The 16,116-nt window shown below is 52.7% G+C and overlaps 2 protein-coding genes across 2 annotated transcripts; one reads left to right on the plus strand and one right to left on the minus strand.

Annotated features, from left to right (window-relative positions):
• Nucleotides 1-54: 54 nt before the first annotated feature.
• FAM118B (family with sequence similarity 118 member B) lies at nt 55-10,434 on the minus strand. The gene is given in 9 exon segments (XM_053997089.1): nt 55-367; nt 369-496; nt 568-627; nt 1,108-1,393; nt 1,672-1,800; nt 2,926-3,153; nt 3,951-4,203; nt 6,149-6,226; nt 10,359-10,434. Coding segments are annotated over 8 exon segments (1,239 nt in total). The 5' UTR covers nt 6,220-6,226; nt 10,359-10,434; the 3' UTR covers nt 55-283.
• Nucleotides 10,435-10,624: 190 nt separating this feature from the next.
• On the plus strand, nt 10,625-16,100 carry TIRAP (TIR domain containing adaptor protein). The gene is made up of 6 exons (XM_053996966.1): nt 10,625-10,761; nt 13,721-13,804; nt 14,276-14,376; nt 14,555-14,609; nt 14,883-15,491; nt 15,632-16,100. Exons 4-6 carry the CDS (start codon nt 14,603-14,605, stop codon nt 15,673-15,675), a joined length of 660 nt encoding a protein of 219 aa, XP_053852941.1. The 5' UTR covers nt 10,625-10,761; nt 13,721-13,804; nt 14,276-14,376; nt 14,555-14,602; the 3' UTR covers nt 15,676-16,100.
• The last annotated feature ends 16 nt before the right edge of the window (nt 16,101-16,116 follow it).

Here is a 16,116-nt window from a genome sequence, read left to right on the forward strand (position 1 = left end):
AACTCCCACCAGCGTGAGGTGAGAAAGGGCCTTTAAATGATACAGCAGCCAAAGTTCAGTGAACAGGCCTTTAATACAACTTCAACATACAAAATACTGTACAGTAAAAAGACAGGACTAGAAAACTAGAGCTTCCAGTAAAAAAAAAAAGCTCAAGTTTCATTTTTTAATTGAAATACAGAATATAAAAGCACTAGGTATGAAGTTAGAGGAGGCTGCAGCTCCCTCAGGGATACCGCGCTCCGCAGGCACATGCAGCCCCAGTAAAACCACAATTACTGTGTCAGGCCAGGTGTTCATCCGTGGTGGCTCTGTCCTGGCCTTGTCCCTGCCGGAAGGGTCCTGGCTCGGTGCTGGACAGCAGTGGGACACTGGTGGGCTCCGGCCTCCGTGAGGGCTGCTGGCCTGGCCTGGGCCTGTCCCAGGAGTCCCTGCCACAGCTCAGGGCCTGGGCAGGGCTGAGGCTCAGGGGCTGCATCCTGTGTGGAAGCAAAGGCTGAAAACCTGCCTGGGACTCCAGGGAGCGACACAGGGTGATGCCCCTTGGCTCCAGAGAGCCTTCCTTACCTTTTACCTCAGCGTGGGCAGTGGCAGAGCCATTCAGCTGCTGCCCCTCCTTGGGCACACCTGGGGCAGAGCAGAGATCAGTGTCAGGTGGAGAGCCAGCTGCCCATGTGCTGGTTTCACAAAGGCATTCCTGGCTGGGTCAACCTCAGAATACCTGCCAGCAAGGCTCTAGCCAGTGAACCCACTTTCCCCCGTTTTTATGATTTATCAGTGAGACCTCTTGTATAAAAGCATTGGCTCAGGCTGAGCAGCACAAGGGTCGGTGAGACTAAATGCCCCTTCACTAAAAAGGGAACAAACAGCTGCACATGAAAAACAAAGTTTGGGAGGCAGGCATGGGAAGCAGCACAGCTGTTTAAACTGTTAAAACAGAGCGATTTCAGAAAAGTAACCCGCAAATCCAGCTACACTTAGAGACATGTTTGCTTTTTTTTTAAAAAAAGGCTTCAGGAATCTCTATATAGCATGGAGAACAGGGGCTACTACCCCTGTCTACTCTGCAGGGTGACAGCCAAGGGTCCCCAGCCCCTGGCCCCCTACCTGTGTGGCCCCGCATGGCAATCTCACTTGTCAGCCGCTCAAAGTACTCGGGCAAGTCAGCGTATTCGTCTCCGTAGGAAATCACTTTGATCCCTTTGTCCAGCATGTTCTCACGGAGCTTCTTGAACTCATCCACATCCCCTCTCCGCACCAGCATGAAATGCTCCAGGTCTGACTTGTGCTTGACAGCCTCTAAAAACAGGGCCTGAAACGTGGTGTCATCAACTGTCCAACCACAGCCCAAGAAGAGGAAGGACTTATTTTCATACAGCTTCTGAATCTCTCGCTTTAAGAAAGGGAAAGATGTTGGTCAAGGTGAGCTTCATCCTCACAAGAGACAGCACCTGCCCTATCCCTGGGGAGGCTCTGCAGCAATGCCATCCTTCAGCAAGCGTGGGAGGTGATCTAGCACCTTACAGGCCAGGGAATTCACCCCTGCTATTTCCCATATCTAATTAATTCTCCTCCACCCCCTGTGACGCTCAGTCTAAACTCAGCTGAGCTATGCCCAGTTGACCCAAGTGGGAGCTGTAGCTGCACAAGCCTGGCCCCCAGCTGGCTCACCATGACCTCGGTGTTGCGCAGCACGTTCTGGTATCCGGCCGGGTGCAGGACGATGCCGCTGGGGTTGGTGTAGACGCCGTGGATGTGCAGGACACTGAGCTTCCTCTTCTCTTGCGCCCACTCCAGCACCTGCACAACGCAAACCCGCAGCAACGTTGGTGAGTGTGTCATGTTGGCTACCACAGCACTACTAAATGTAACATTTTGGGGAAGCATTCCAAAGAGGCTGCTTCTTCCTCATCTTCTCTCCTTCATCAGCCTCTACACCATGGCCTGCAGCCACAGCCTGTGGTACTCGTTTGGGTCAACACTTCAGCTGCCTGGTGAATGTGATGAGAAGACTGAATCAAAATGCCTGATTGACCAGAAAAAGGAGAAAAAACTACAACTCAGCATGTTTCTCAAGCCTAGCAAGTTTTATTTTGTGGCCCCTACTGGCTCTGAGGGAGTCACCAGCTGAGCTAACCTCCATTTCAGACAGCTGCTTCCAAGGCTCTCAGTTTACTCCTGCAGACCTCAGCTCGTTTAAGCTTGCAATAATTAGAATGCTTACTTGTAACACTCTAAGTACTTCTAGCCACGTAGATTAAGAGGTCATGCAGGAAACATGAAGCACAGAAATGAGGATGAAAAGAGAGTGAGGACTGCACAGGACACAGATGTTGAGGCTGTTTAACATGCAAACAGAAGGCAGAGATGCTCCCCACCAGTAAAACCCGTGATGGAGAGATGAGGTGGGCAGGTGCAGAGTTCAGGGTTTCACAGCCTGACTGGGGCAGGACGAGGGATTTTTGCACAAAGAGAGTAGCTATTCCAGCCATGGCAGGAAGAGGGGCAAGAGGGGCAAGAGGGGAGCCTCAAAGGCTGCAGCCCTGACAAAAAGCACTTTGCAGCACCTTATAAAAATAAAAAGTTCAGCTTTGCATCTCGCATGGAGTTTCTCATATGGGTTAGAAACATCAGCCCGAGCCTTATGTGGAAGCAAGACCAAGCCAGAAGTTTCAAGGACAGAGATCAAAGGAATAGCAGGCTTAAGGACTCCTCCTGAGCACTGGATGGCAGCCAGCAAACCAGCGTTCCAGAAAGGAGTGTTCCTCCTCATTCCTCTGCTTGCTACCCTGGACAGCCAGAGCCTCTGCCTGGAGCTTGTCTGCCACCAGTTAAACCACTACAATCAGTTCAGTGCCCTCAGGCAGCATGAGAGCACATTCTGCACCACCACAGTCCCTGACAAAAGAAATAATCATCCTTTACCTTCTTTTCATCAGTCAGGTCAAGAGACTCAAGGTGCTTCCCCTGGTGTGCTGCATACAGCTCCAGCAGGTTATCAAAGTTTGTGGTTAACACAAGAGCCCCGTTTTCCATCAAGTGAAGCACAGACTGAAGCAGCTGCTTTCCAGAATCTTCCATTTTGGATTCCAGGTCATCAAACACCTCATATAAACAGTCCTTGAAAAAGGTTGAGCGAACGTTGCTTGTGCGCTGAGAAGGGGAGACAGATAGAGATCAGAGCCCGGCCCTGTAACACCTCATGCCTAATGACCCCATGAAAAACTACCCACATTTCCCCAACACCCTGCAAAGCTCTGGGTCCTTGCAGGGCAAACACAGAGCCCTGGCTGCACCAGGGTGGATGCTCTCCTTCAGCATAGTCATAGGATCACAGAATCCCAGATTGGTTTGGGTTGGGAAGGACCTTAAGCCCACTCTGCCATCTCGTCCCACTCTGTGCCATGGGCAGGGACACTTTTCACTATTCCAGGTTGCTCCAAACCCCTCCAGCCTGGACTGGAATACTCCCAGGGATGGGGCAGGCACAGCTTATCTGGGCAATCTCACCACCTTCACAACGAAGAATTTCTTCCCAATATCCCATCTAACCCTGCCCTCTGACAGTGTGAAGCCATTCCCCCTTGTCCTGTCACTCCAGGCCCTTGTCCACAGTCTCTCTCCATCTTTCTTGTCAGCTCCCTTCAGGTATTGGAAGGTCACAATTAGGTCACTACTGAAGCCTTCTTCTCCAGGTTTAACAATCCCAGTTCTCTCAGCTTTTCCTCATAGGAAGGTGCTCCATCCCTTTAATCATCTTGCTCCAGGTGAAATACCCAAAACCCACATCCACAGCAGAGTTATGTCTCAGGCACCTGGCACAGTAAGTGCACCTGTGGTTCCTTGTACATAGAGGAATTATTGGGATGGGGGCACCATTGCTGGAGAACCAAATCTGGCTATTTCCAAAAGCCAAACCCTATGCTCAGGGCTGGTACAAGCACACTGACCGGAGACAGCTTCTGAATAAGGTCGTGGGCAACATGGACCAGGTTCTTGTCTTCGTGAAGACACTTCTGGAACCGTTTGCTCTCTTCATCTTCCAGGAGATCAAAGTCAATAGCAGCATCCAGGAGGGCCTGAATGAGCCCCTTCCAGGACTTCAGTGCTGGGACTTGGGGAGCAACTGCAGCACTAATTCCTGTCCCAATCACCAAAACAAGTTCCCGAGGCTTCTTGGTTTTGAGGCTGGGCAACAGCTTCCTGCAAAAGGAGAAAGGAGCACAGCTGGTACCACCATGAGTGGAAGGGTGTGTGGGGTGGTGGCACATGCAGACTGAGGGAGAGGGAGGTACCCTGTGCCTAAATTTTGAATCAAATATCCATTGGGGCTCTCTGATAGAGCACAAGAGGAGCAGCTTGGTGTCCTTATAGGACAGCAGGCAGCTGCATGGATCAGCAGCACAAATGCTCCCCATACGAGGTCCGTAATTACAACATTTTTGGGAATCAAATCTGTTACCAGGATGGTTACTGGGGAAGTCAGTGATGCCCTGGGGTGCATCTGCAGCAAAGCTAATCCACTAAAAATCTGGAATAAGGAAAGTCTATTAATAAAACTTACCTGGAAGACTGGAGGGCATGGGAAAGGTGTGGTGAGCACTAGAGAATGGGACACACACATTCTACGTCCTGAGATAAAATGTGTGTCAGGTCCCATGCAGGTTGGAAATGCGACCTGGTTTAAACAAGGTGCACAACAGGAGCCTTGAGACAATAGCTCCACTTATCCCAGCAAAGCAAGGGAAGGCTTCCTCCTAGCTCTGCCCTGGAGGGGCCCAGCCCCAGTTTGCTGAGGAACCCCCTCAGCTGTACCAGCAATCCCTTCCCTGTGATGCCTGCAATGCCAGCAGGATGCTCCAGGCCAACCTTTTGGAATATCCCAGATGATACAGAGTCACATGAAAGAGCTGCAGGGCTGTGTTCTCCTTATTCCTCCTCCCCTCCTCCCTATTTTCCTGGCTTTACACCTGTACAGAGCTTTTAAATGTGACCTTTATCATTTATTAAGCAGATGTGTTGCTCCTTGCCTTGATTTGCCTGGTGTCCAGCTGCTTTCTGCAGCAGGGACCTGCAGGACTGGAGAAGCAGCCTGGGAAAGCAAGGAAGAGATGTGCTTTATCAGCAAACATGTGATATTTAGTGAGAAGGGGAGAGGAAACCAACACCACACAGATGGAGCTGTGCCTTCCCTCAGCCCCTGCCAATGAAAACAGACTTGTTAACCCTTTCCTTGAGGAGGGCTTCACTGTTACTGCTGATAAACAGGGTTTAATTTGAGGACCGCAAGCCTTGTATGAGGAATAAATTAGTATTTATGCTAATGAGCTAGTATAAAAACACTATTGGAAATACAGGGACTGAAATCCAAAATAATAACAAATACCCAAGTCTTAATGTCCTGCATGTCTGAAAGAGGCATTCTGTTCCATGCTGATAAATGCACTTGTTTCTACCCTGATACCCTGAGCAAGGAAAAAATCATCTCCCAGCATCTCTTCTGCACATTCCAGGGTCACCGATCAACCTCGACACCACACAGAACTATCCTGAGGCCCTCCAGAACTTGCAAATAAATTAAATTAGTGGGAGACAACCCCGCAGCTGAATTAGCTGCTTGTTCACAACAACTTTTGAGCATGCAGCAGCCACGGTCTCAGTCTCTGACGGACAGAATTATCCACCAGTCAGATTCCCACTCACAGAAGTGTAAGACCACCTACTTCTAAGCACGGGGAGCCTCAGTGTGAATTATTTAGCCTTTACATGCAATTCAACCATACTAATCTGTGCAACTCCCTGTCCTCCTGGAAACCACCATCCAGCTCAAGCGAAGCACAACCACCACGTCCGACCCCACACTGCGAGTGGACAGGACCATGGAGGCAGGACAGCAAAATCCAGCTTTGAGTGCGAACCCAATCCCTGGCTGAGGGTTAAAACTCAAAAAAAATACATTCTGGGTGTGAAGGCATTTGTTCCACAAACAGCAGGAAAGCCCAGGGCACGGCCAGAAGCCAGCGCACAGTTCTTGGATCAGGAAACAAAACAGCTGCGGTCCCCAGGAGTCACAATCCTTAAAGAACAATGCAAGGCAAAGGAAAAGGCTCTTGTTAGAACAAATTCACTGGGGTATAATTAAATTTACCTGGGCTTTTTTGCAGGTGGCATTCCATCTTCCAATAATGATTCCTTGCCCAGGCTCACCGTAGAAGCCATCCAGTTTCTGTAGTAGAGAAACCACCACAAGCAAAGTCACTGCACATGGACAACACCACCTGGACAACAAGGTTATACAGAACTAGCTTTGCACAGGCGGACAAATCTCAGGTTTGTTATCGTTCCAAGATCACCTCCAGGCTGAGAATTGCATGTTTTTGTCTCTGAACTTTGTCCCACAGTCTCATCCTCTTCCTTAACCTCTTTTACCATAAAATCCTTGGCTGTTTCTCCCAGGTGTGATTGCCTCAGCAAAACACACTTTGCCAGACCGTTCGTTTCACCTCAGCTGCTCATTTTCCCAGAGAACCTGGATCTTGGAGCAGCACTCCCCCCTTCCCGATAAAGCCTGTCAGCAAACTTGCTGCTTGGGAAACAGTTGGGAGGGAAGAGAAGACAAAGAGATTTTTGTTGGCTCCAAAAAGCCACGGAGAGCATTTCATTCCCTGGTGATGAGAGAAGGGTTTCCCAGCCTGTCATGAGTCCGCAAGCACTGGGAAATGACCTTAAAGCCCATGGAAAGGAAGTGCAGTTTGAGAACTCTTTCAACAGCCCGTCACATAAAATACAAAAGCTCTGCCAGCACACAGTACTCTCCCACTCTGCTTCTCCCAAATAAGTCTATGAAAAGGGAATGAAAATGAACAGAACTGTTCAACCTCCTCTGTTATTTTTCTTGCCAATTGTAATGAAGAGTCCATCAAAAACAACAAGGGCTTTTGGCCAGAGGAAGTGCTGAGGAAGAGCTGCTGACCCAAAATCACAGAGTTTTTGCAGGTTTTGCCATCCCAGGGAGATCTGAGGGTTTGTTCTAGAGACGAGATGCTGTGATTGCTCCCCAGCAGCCTAGCAGGTGACAATGGGCAGGTCTCTTCAGGTAGGACCTACAAGTGTTGGCATGGATCATGTGAGAAATCAGCCAATATTCTAGGAAAGCAATGCCTTTCGGTGCTGGACGACGAGAACAGGGCAAAGTGACACTGTCAGACACTCAGATACACTGTGTGTGCAGCCTTTCCCTTCTGACCCCTTCAGAAAACTTTATACAATGGCATTAGGGATTGGTTTGGGCTGGACAGGACCTTAGAGCTCGTGTCGTTCCACCCCTGTGCCATGGGTAGGGACACTTTCCACCACACCATATTGCTCAATAATAAATCATTGTACCAACAGTAGAACACCTCAAAGAGCTGTTTTTCACTACCTACCTCCTGAAACATTACTGAACACGTGTTGCTCATAGTACTCCAAATAATCACCTTTTTATCTTACTGGGCCTTACTGTAGGGCCCAAATTTTGGATAAAAGTGTTAAAGGCCTATAGCAAGTGAGGAATCTCCTGGTTTTCCCCCATCTGTGCATGCCAGGCAGGGCTCCTCCATCACACCCTCTTGTGAACATTGTACCCTGTATTTTTCCAACCCACACTGAGAGCAGGAGCTCAGTGCTGTTCTGACCATGAACCTCTGTACCTTCATCACCCCTGAATACCTGCAACCTGTCAGGCCTCATGGTGAACTATTCTGGGGGGTTACATCTCCAAAGACCAAAGCAGGGACTCTCAGGAAGACAGGAGGACCTGCTGGACACAGGATCTGTCAGATTCACCACCAAATCCCTGCTAAGTGAATGCAGCCAAACACGCTCAGGAAAAAGGAGGTAAAAGCCCCTCTTTTTCCTTTCCAGGAGGGTCCCATCTCTCCTTCTGGATTAGCTGATTTTTCTGGAAGGACAAGCTGCTTTCACAAAGCCAGCCAGATTTTATTTAGTGGTGCAAAGATGCTTTAGATGAGGCAGGGACTAACAATAGGTAACTGGAGTGTTTCAAAGGGAAGCTTGAGCTCCTGCTGGTGCCAGGTCTGCCCTCAGCCCTTCTGCAGCAGCAAAGCTACAACCAAAGGTAAATCTTTCCTCCCTTTCTAAATTGGATATAATTTAAGCTTATAATTATCTTTGCATTGTGAATCATCAGCTGAGCCTCGGATATCAAGGCTGTTTGTAAACTCCCACCTAGAGCTCCCCTGTTTGCTTCCACCTGCCTCAGCACTTCTCCCATCTCGCACACCCTGCACATTCCCATGCTATTAACAGCAGGAATGGAGCCATCAAATCAATTTTAAGTGCCTCTAAATGACATTTCAAAAGCAATTTTAAACTTAGAAAAAAACACCTTTTGGAATTATAATCAGCTTGTAAGGTTTTCTGATATAATGACCTTCAACCTTCAGGTCTATTATTTAGTGCAGACAGCCATAAAGGAACAAAATCTCCATTATAAATACAGTCTAGTTAAAAAAAAAAGTTATTACAGGTCTTAAAAAGAATTTATGGGGATTCAGCCAAGAAATAGAAACCTCCGGTTTTTAGTCCTGGGGAGAAACTCTGCTCCCCAGGGGGATGGATCGTGCTGGCACAGCTGAGGTAGCCAAAATTAAATGGAATTACCTCAGAGTATGACACTGCCATGGGAAAAAACACACGAGGTACTGCAGGTTCCCCCTGGGAACACAGGTGCCATGGAGGAGAGGGAGCCACAGGCACTTACAAGATAAGAAGTGTCTCTCCAGCCTTCTTCAGACATTGGGAACTTTCCAGCTATTTAGACTACAGGGAGCTGAGGACTGTAAACACAACACTCCATGGATTCCAGGCTCAGCTGCCCCGTTTTCCTGTCCCAGCCTTATCCCCATCATTTTTATCAGGGTTAAAAGAGACTCCCTGTGTGGGTTTACTGCGTTCTCTTTCTCCCTCCACACCACAGAAATCCCTCAATTTATCCTAAAGCCTTCCAGACTTCAGCTGGAATGTGTAAACTGTGCCCAAATCACCAAAACTGGAGAAACCCAACCACAGCAGTTCCCTATGCGACACAGACATCCAGCTGCAGAAATGTTGGAAATATGAAGGTGTATCCCAGGTAAAAGCAAACACCTGAACACCACACGTGTCAAACAAAGGCTGAGGTTCACACAGGGTGTGTTTTTACAAAAACCTCTCTACAGCTCTGCAAAACACAGCCACACCACACAGTCAACACAGAGCCCAACCTGCAGAACCAAAATGGGGAATTAACGGAACATTTTCTCCCCCACCTCATGGAGAAGTCCATCTCCATGCTCAGCACCCAACACACAACTAAAGCTATGCCTGGATGTTTAAAATTGAAGCCAAGTGATACAGCTCCACGCTGGAAGATGGGCTCTTCCAGAAGAGCCCCCACAAATTCCCAAAAGAAACAAGTACAAACCTACTGCTCACTCATAATTTTTAGCTTATTTAAATACTGAGAATTGCCACCAGCAAAGATGTAATTCCCGGCTTCTTTTTCAATTCAGCGGCTTTAAGGTGTTGAGATAAGATAGTTTAAAAGCCACAATGTTTCAGCTTTAAGTTGAGCTGTCCCTGGCCAATTCCCAAGCCTACCCCTCCACGTGGGAGCTGCACTGGAGCTGGATCAAAACCATCCTAGAAAAACACAGGCTGTGAGGACAATGGGACCGAGGACAAGCCCTGCTCTTGTCCAAGCCACAAAAACACAGGATTCAGCCTCCTTGGACGTGAGTCAAAACACACCAGAGGTTTTTATTCAGCGCTGTGACTCTCCACGTGCTTCCCAACGGCTCCATGAGCGAGGAGAGGCAGTGACACAGCAAAGCCTGGCTGAGCTCTCTATCGCAGAGCCTCCCACGGACGCTTTCCAGAACGGACTCTGGAAAGGGAAGCGGGGAGGGAGGTCACACCTTCGGGTTTGTTCGAGCCCTTACCTGTGCTCTCCGTTGTGCCCTCCTCGCTAAAGCTGCGGGAAAAGCAACAACACGGGGATTCAGCAGGCGGGGAGAACACCGAGGCTCCTTTCCCAGGGGGACACATCAATAAAGAACGAGCGAAGAAGAAGAGGGCGACGGCGCGGCGGGGGCGAGTCTCGGCCGGGCCGGCCGCCGCTGCCGGAGGTTTCCCGGCCCCCCGGCTCACCGCCGGCCCCGCCGGTCTCCTTGGCTCCCCTCAGGCCGCGCCGTCCCCTCAGGCCGGCGGCCATGGGACCCCCCCGCTATGGCGGCCCCCGTCGCTATGGCAACAGCTCCCCCCCGCCGTCTCCATGGCAACCGCGCCCCGCCCGCCCCCGCGCGCCCCGCACGCACCTGGCGCCGCGCGCGCGGCCCCATTGAGGAGACGCCGCCGCGCCGCGCGCAGCCGCCGCGCGCCCGGCCCCGCCCCACCCCGCCCCGCGTGACGAGCGGCCCCGCCCCCTCCCGCCCCGCCCTGCCACCCTCTGGCGGCGGAAGGGGCGGGGCCAGGCGTGGGAACGCGGCGATGCTCTCGCGGCGCTTTGCGAGGCTATAAAGGGCGCGGGCGCATGCGCGGCGCAGTGGCGGGCTGGGAGGCGGCGCCCAGCGGGTCTGTCCGTCTGTCTGTCCGTCCTGGCCGGGGCCTGCGCCCGGCCTGGCGGTGTCCCCGTGCCCCTCTACCCCTCAGGGGCTTCTCCTCCGCCAGCTGCCGTTGCGTGGGTTCGTGTATGTGCGACCGCATCTCCAGCCCTATGAGGTACATGCGGTGCCTGGGCCTGGACGGCCGCTATGATGCCTTCAAGCCTATGTGTGGCGGAATTTGGGTGTACTTGGAGCTTTCCAGGAGAAAAATAATTCTGTGTTTTCTGGGTAGCTGCGCACTGTTCTGTACTGGCACCGTAAATGAAACATTCGTTGTGATTTAGGGACGAAATTAGCCTTATTTTGACAACAGAACCACCATTATTTCGCCCTGCCTTGCAGCACCTGGTCTTAATTCCTGAGGCAATCCTGTAAACCACAGGTTCCGAAACTCCTGCTGCAGGGACTTCAATGTGGTGCTGCTGCGGCTGGGTCAAGGCACGCTGTGAACACAGCTGTGCCTGCTTAATTACTCCTTTATTAATGATTATATTATTGCCGAGGTAGGCTGGAGGTTGATCCCGATGGCGCTGCCTGTTGGGGTTTGGGGTTTGTGGGCTCCCTCTCTGGGGTTTCCAGGTGGGGTGACTCACACAGGTGACTTGCCCTCCTCTGGGAGTTGATTTTTGGGGTGGTGGCAGCAGTGCCGGGGCAGGGACTAATGGGAAATGGGTCCCAGTGGGATGGGTCCTGCTGGGCCCATGACTGGTAGCCTGTGGGTCCCTGTGGGGCTCACTACCACTCTGCCTCGCGTTTTTTCCTTTGGGATTTGGCCACCTAGGGGCCAGCTGGTGTCCCCTGCTTTGTGGAGAGAAAGGCAGCCGAGGTGGTGGCAGGGGGTGGGGAGGAGCCCGGTGTCTCTCAGGGAATTCATTGCATTTTTGGGCACAGGCTGCCCAGGTTCCTCTGGCTCTCAGCACCGTGTTTGAGGGTGGGCTGGGGGCCCTGCAGGAGGATCCTGCCTGCTCCTGCACCCCCAAGGTGCCTCCCAGGGCTCATAGATGGCCTGGCTTGTGAAATCCTTGGGGATGGAGAGGTGTTTATGGCAAGGGGTCAAAGCCATCAGGGAGCCCCCCCATTTCACATGTTTTTGTGCTAGTGTGCCCTGGTCTGTTGTTTTGAAGGTGGTGGGTGAGTCTGTTGTTTTGAAGGTGGTGGGTGAGTAGACATGGAAATACCTGTGGAAGCCACAGCCAGGTGGTAGCATGGAGGGAACGTTCAGTGTCTAACAGGAGCTCTTCAAAGACCTGTGAGACCCAGTGGTAGAGTGTCATTTGGTCCCCAAAAGCCTGACAGGTGCTGGTGGGTGTTGGGGGATCTCCTGACCTTCAGCCCTCCTTCCCAGGAGACTCCAAGGTCCCTGGGGGTGAGGAAGCAAACTAGTGTGCCAAGCAAGGAGGTGGATTCAGTCCTGGGGCACAGCTGGCTCGTGGTGGCATCGATGAAAGGGAGTCTTGACTAGCCCTGGCACGGGGTGTTGAGGTTAAATGCAGTGGGCGGATATTTTTGGGGGTCAGAGGACATGGGGCTTCTCCCTGAGGGAAATACTTCCCTTCAGGCCTGGAGGTGTGGGGGTTGTTGTCCCAGTCAACTTGCAAGCAGATGGGGGACACTGGGGTGTGTTTTGGGGGCAGGTGCAGCAGTCCTGAAATTGGGGTGATGGGCACTGGGCACAGACTGCCCTCTCCATGAACGCCTTGAGTTAGGTGAGCATGACCGTCTGCCAAGGCCAGGCCTCCAAAGGCCAGTGCTTGGAGCAACCTGGACTACTGGAAGGTGTCCTTGCCCATGGCAGGGACTTGGGACAAGATAATCTTAAGGGCCCTTCCAACCCAAAGTATTCTGGGGTTCTGTGATTCTCCCTGCTGGGGTGGAGGTGAGAACCCACCGTAGTGGGTCCAGGGCCAGCCCCTGCAGGTTGGGGATCCCAGAGTGGGAGCTGTGGTACTGTGTTCAATGGGGGTGTGATGGCCACCACTCCAGGGTTAACAATGAGGGTGATGCTGACCCAGCTTTGTGCTCTGGTCCACCCTGGGCTCACTCTGGAGGTGCTCCCATGCGAGTGCCAGGGCTATGCTCTCTGGCGATCCAAGGTCGGGGGGCTTTGCTGTTATCCAGGGTGAGGACTCAGATGGGAGAGGGAGGGACACATTCTGTACTGGGGCTGGACCCCCAGGCCCCCACCTCCTGGTGTCCCATGGGGTGTGGGACAGCTCCTGGATCACCTCCACGCTGTGCTGGGCCAGTAGCTTGGCCACAGTGACACTGCAGCTGCAGGTGGAGGGTTTAGTGTCCACATCAGAGGCCCAGGCATTTTCCCCTAGGCAGGGAAGAGATGGGGAAATCTGTGCCAGGAACAGCCAGTCAGAGAGCTGGATGGGCATGCAGACCCTGGAGACCCCCCCAGGTTCTTGGGGGATGGAACCAGGACTCACCTGGAGCTCATCTCTCACAGGGCACTGAGGAGGAACCGCCAGGCATTGGAGGGGTTGAGGATGATGAGGAGACAAAGGCAGTGTCAGTTGGCCACCACCAGCAGTACCACAGGAATGAGACCTGGGGAAGGAGAAATACAGGGGGCATTTTGGGGTGAAAAAATTACTTGTTAGGTAAATTTAACTCATAAAATAAGTGTGAGTGGCAAACATGGACCTGTCTGTATTTAGTCAGGAAACCAGAGAGGAAAACAGATCTGAGTGCTGGTGAGGGCTGGGTGCTCCGACACCCAGGCAGTGACGGCATGTGGCGGATGTGGGAGGGAGGCCCTTGGCAGGGCTTGGCTTCCCCTCCCTGCAGTCCTGGCCCATTTAGCCTGCCTGTGCTTTCACATTCCCCAGAGTGTGAAAGCAGAGGCTGGAGCTGCTGGCAGCTGGGGGCACCTGGGTGTTCGGGGAGCTCCTCCAGTCTGTCCCTGGGGAGGCAGGTGGGTGCCTCTGCCGTCATTTCCAGCCCAGGGCAGCTTCACTGGGAACCGCTCCTGGATGTGGCAGCTGCAAGGATGGATCAGCCTCGCCATTCACTGCAGATCCCATTAGACTGCAGAGTGGACATTCTACCTCTCCCTTCCCACCCAGGTAATCCCAGAAGATCTTTCTTTGCCAAACCCAGGGGCTGATGCATCCTCTTCCCTGCTCCAGTGCCAGACTCCTGCATTCCAGGTAAGCATCCCTCCAACTTCCCCCCACTGCTCACTGTCCATGCTCATTGTTCCAGTCACACTTGAGCTTTTGGCTGTCACTAAGTGATGACACTTGGGCGCTGCGGTTTCCGTGGGTGTGCTGAGGTTTTGTGGGCATTTCCTACAGTCCTGGGCCGGTTTTGGAGTAGGGGAAAGGCTTCAGCATGACTTGGGGTGTTTCATTTCGGAAGGGGTGATGCCAGCAGTGGAAAACAGCAGCTGTTTGCCATGTTGCTGTTCCTGGGTGTCCGCAGGGGGTGTCTGGGCTCCCTAAACCATGCTGGGAGCACAGTGCCGAGGATGGTGTGAGCTGGCAGGGAACAGACAGGAATGTGAGGGCAGGCAGCACCAAGGATGCAGAGCTCTGGGCATCACCCACACTGCCTTTGGTTTGCCAGCACCCAGTCCATCCCTGGTGAGCCCAGCTCATTCCCACTTCTCCCCTCCACAGGATCCTTTTCCCACTGATGGGAATGAGGGTTTCTCCTCCCCATACTCTCTTGGCCTCGCTTGCTGCAGGTGTTTATCTCCAGTGGAGAGAGCCAGTAACAGGTAAACGTTCCTTCCCAGCACATTTTGGGGAGGCAGATGTGCTGGGGGTGATATTGGGGCTGTAAGAGCACTCCAGAGGTGCCAGTCCCTGGAACAGACCACACTGAGCTTCTGGGGCTGAGACTTACCATGAAGCAGTTCTTGCTCTCAGTTTTTTGTTCCTCTTTTCTGCTCTCAGGAGAGGTGTCCTGCTGGCAGTCAGTGGCTGAGCAGCGTGCTGCCCACTATGGCTGGTGAGTCTGGGAATAAACCTGTTTCTGTCCCCTCCCTCACACCACGCCCTCCTCAGCAGAACACCAGGGTGCCCATGGGCTGCTCCTCACGATGCCACAGCATTCCTGTGTTGGTGGCAGCTCAGTTTCAGGGACCAGGATGGTTTTGGGGGTCAAGGTGAGATCCCACCCACCCCTTGCCATCTGGGGGCGTCCTGCCGATTCAATGATGCTGTGCTTGGGAAGTCCAGGGGGTGCTGAGCCCCCAAAACTCACTGTGACTTCACTCTGCAGGTTGGTTTAGGCGGCTCCTGCACAAACCCAAGCCCAGCTCAGTGGAAAGCCTCAAGTCCAGCCACTCTGCTTCATCCTCGCCTTCCTCCTCCTCATCATCCTCTGCCAAGAGCTCCAGCTCTTCTCCTGGCACGAGCCTGGCCACCAGCTCCATCTCCCTGTCGCCTGTGTCAGTAGTGGACATCAGCGCCTCGGACAGTCCCCGGTGGGACAAGAGCTACGACGTCTGCATCTGCCACAGCGAGGGGGACGTGGAGCTGGTGTTGGAGCTGGTGTCCTACCTGGAGGGCCAACCCGAGAGCTTCCGTTGCTTCCTCCAGCTGCGGGATGCGGTGGTGGGAAGCGCGGTGGTGACAGAGCTGTGTGACGCCGTGCAGAACAGCCACTGCTGGGTCATGCTCATAACCCCCGGCTTCCTGCAGGACCCCTGGTGCAGGTACCAGATGCACCAGGCCTTGGCTGAGGCTCCCATGGCCAACGGACGCACCATCCCCGTGCTGAAGGACGTGGATCGCAAGGATTATCCCAGGGAGCTGCGGAACATCTACTACATCTACATGGCGCTGAAGGAGAAGAGCTTCAGGCAGATCAGAGACACTGTCATGCACTGTGAGTATCCTGTGGGATGCTGGTGAAACATCGGTCCACTGGGGTGCGGACCACAGGAAGGGACCAGATGCCATACATTTATTTAAAGTTGATTTTTAGAGTAATTGTTTGCTAATGGAGCTCATCTGCTGTCCCTGCAGACCTCCAGGAACTGTGCCGGAACTCCACAAAAAGCATGGAGTAGTGCTGGGAGCAGGCAGATGCATCCCCCTGGGCATCATGGAGCTGTCGCCGTTGGATCTGGGTGTTGGCATGTCCCATTGGACCTTGAGGTCAAACCTGAGCTGCTCAGACCACACCTGGGACCAAGGATAGGGAGTTCTCCACATCCATGATGGACAGCAGACCAGAGCCCAGCACGTCCCGGTGGCCAAAATCTCCTCAGCAGGGACAGGGCATCTGTCACACAAACACTAAGCTCTGGTATCGGGTGGTTCTCAGGGTCATGAGAGCTCTTTACTGTGCTGGGCATTCTCTGTCCTGAGGGCTACGGGACCCCTACTAAGCTGACAAGGTGCCTGCTGGGCTGCGGGCAGGACAAGATGAGGCAGGCAGTGACGTTGCACGGAATCGTTGCGACTACGAAAATGCAGAAGTTTTAAATGTTGATGGTTTTCCGTGTTTT

The sequence above is a fragment of the Vidua macroura genome, chromosome 22, assembly GCF_024509145.1.
Source record: "Vidua macroura isolate BioBank_ID:100142 chromosome 22, ASM2450914v1, whole genome shotgun sequence".
Taxonomy (NCBI): domain Eukaryota; kingdom Metazoa; phylum Chordata; class Aves; order Passeriformes; family Viduidae; genus Vidua; species Vidua macroura.

Bases quoted from the DNA above. Each gene is read 5' to 3' on its own strand.
- TIRAP (XM_053996966.1), top strand. The intron at 15,492-15,631 runs GTGAGTATCCTG...CTGTCCCTGCAG, and splicing joins CAGAGACACTGTCATGCACT to ACCTCCAGGAACTGTGCCGG.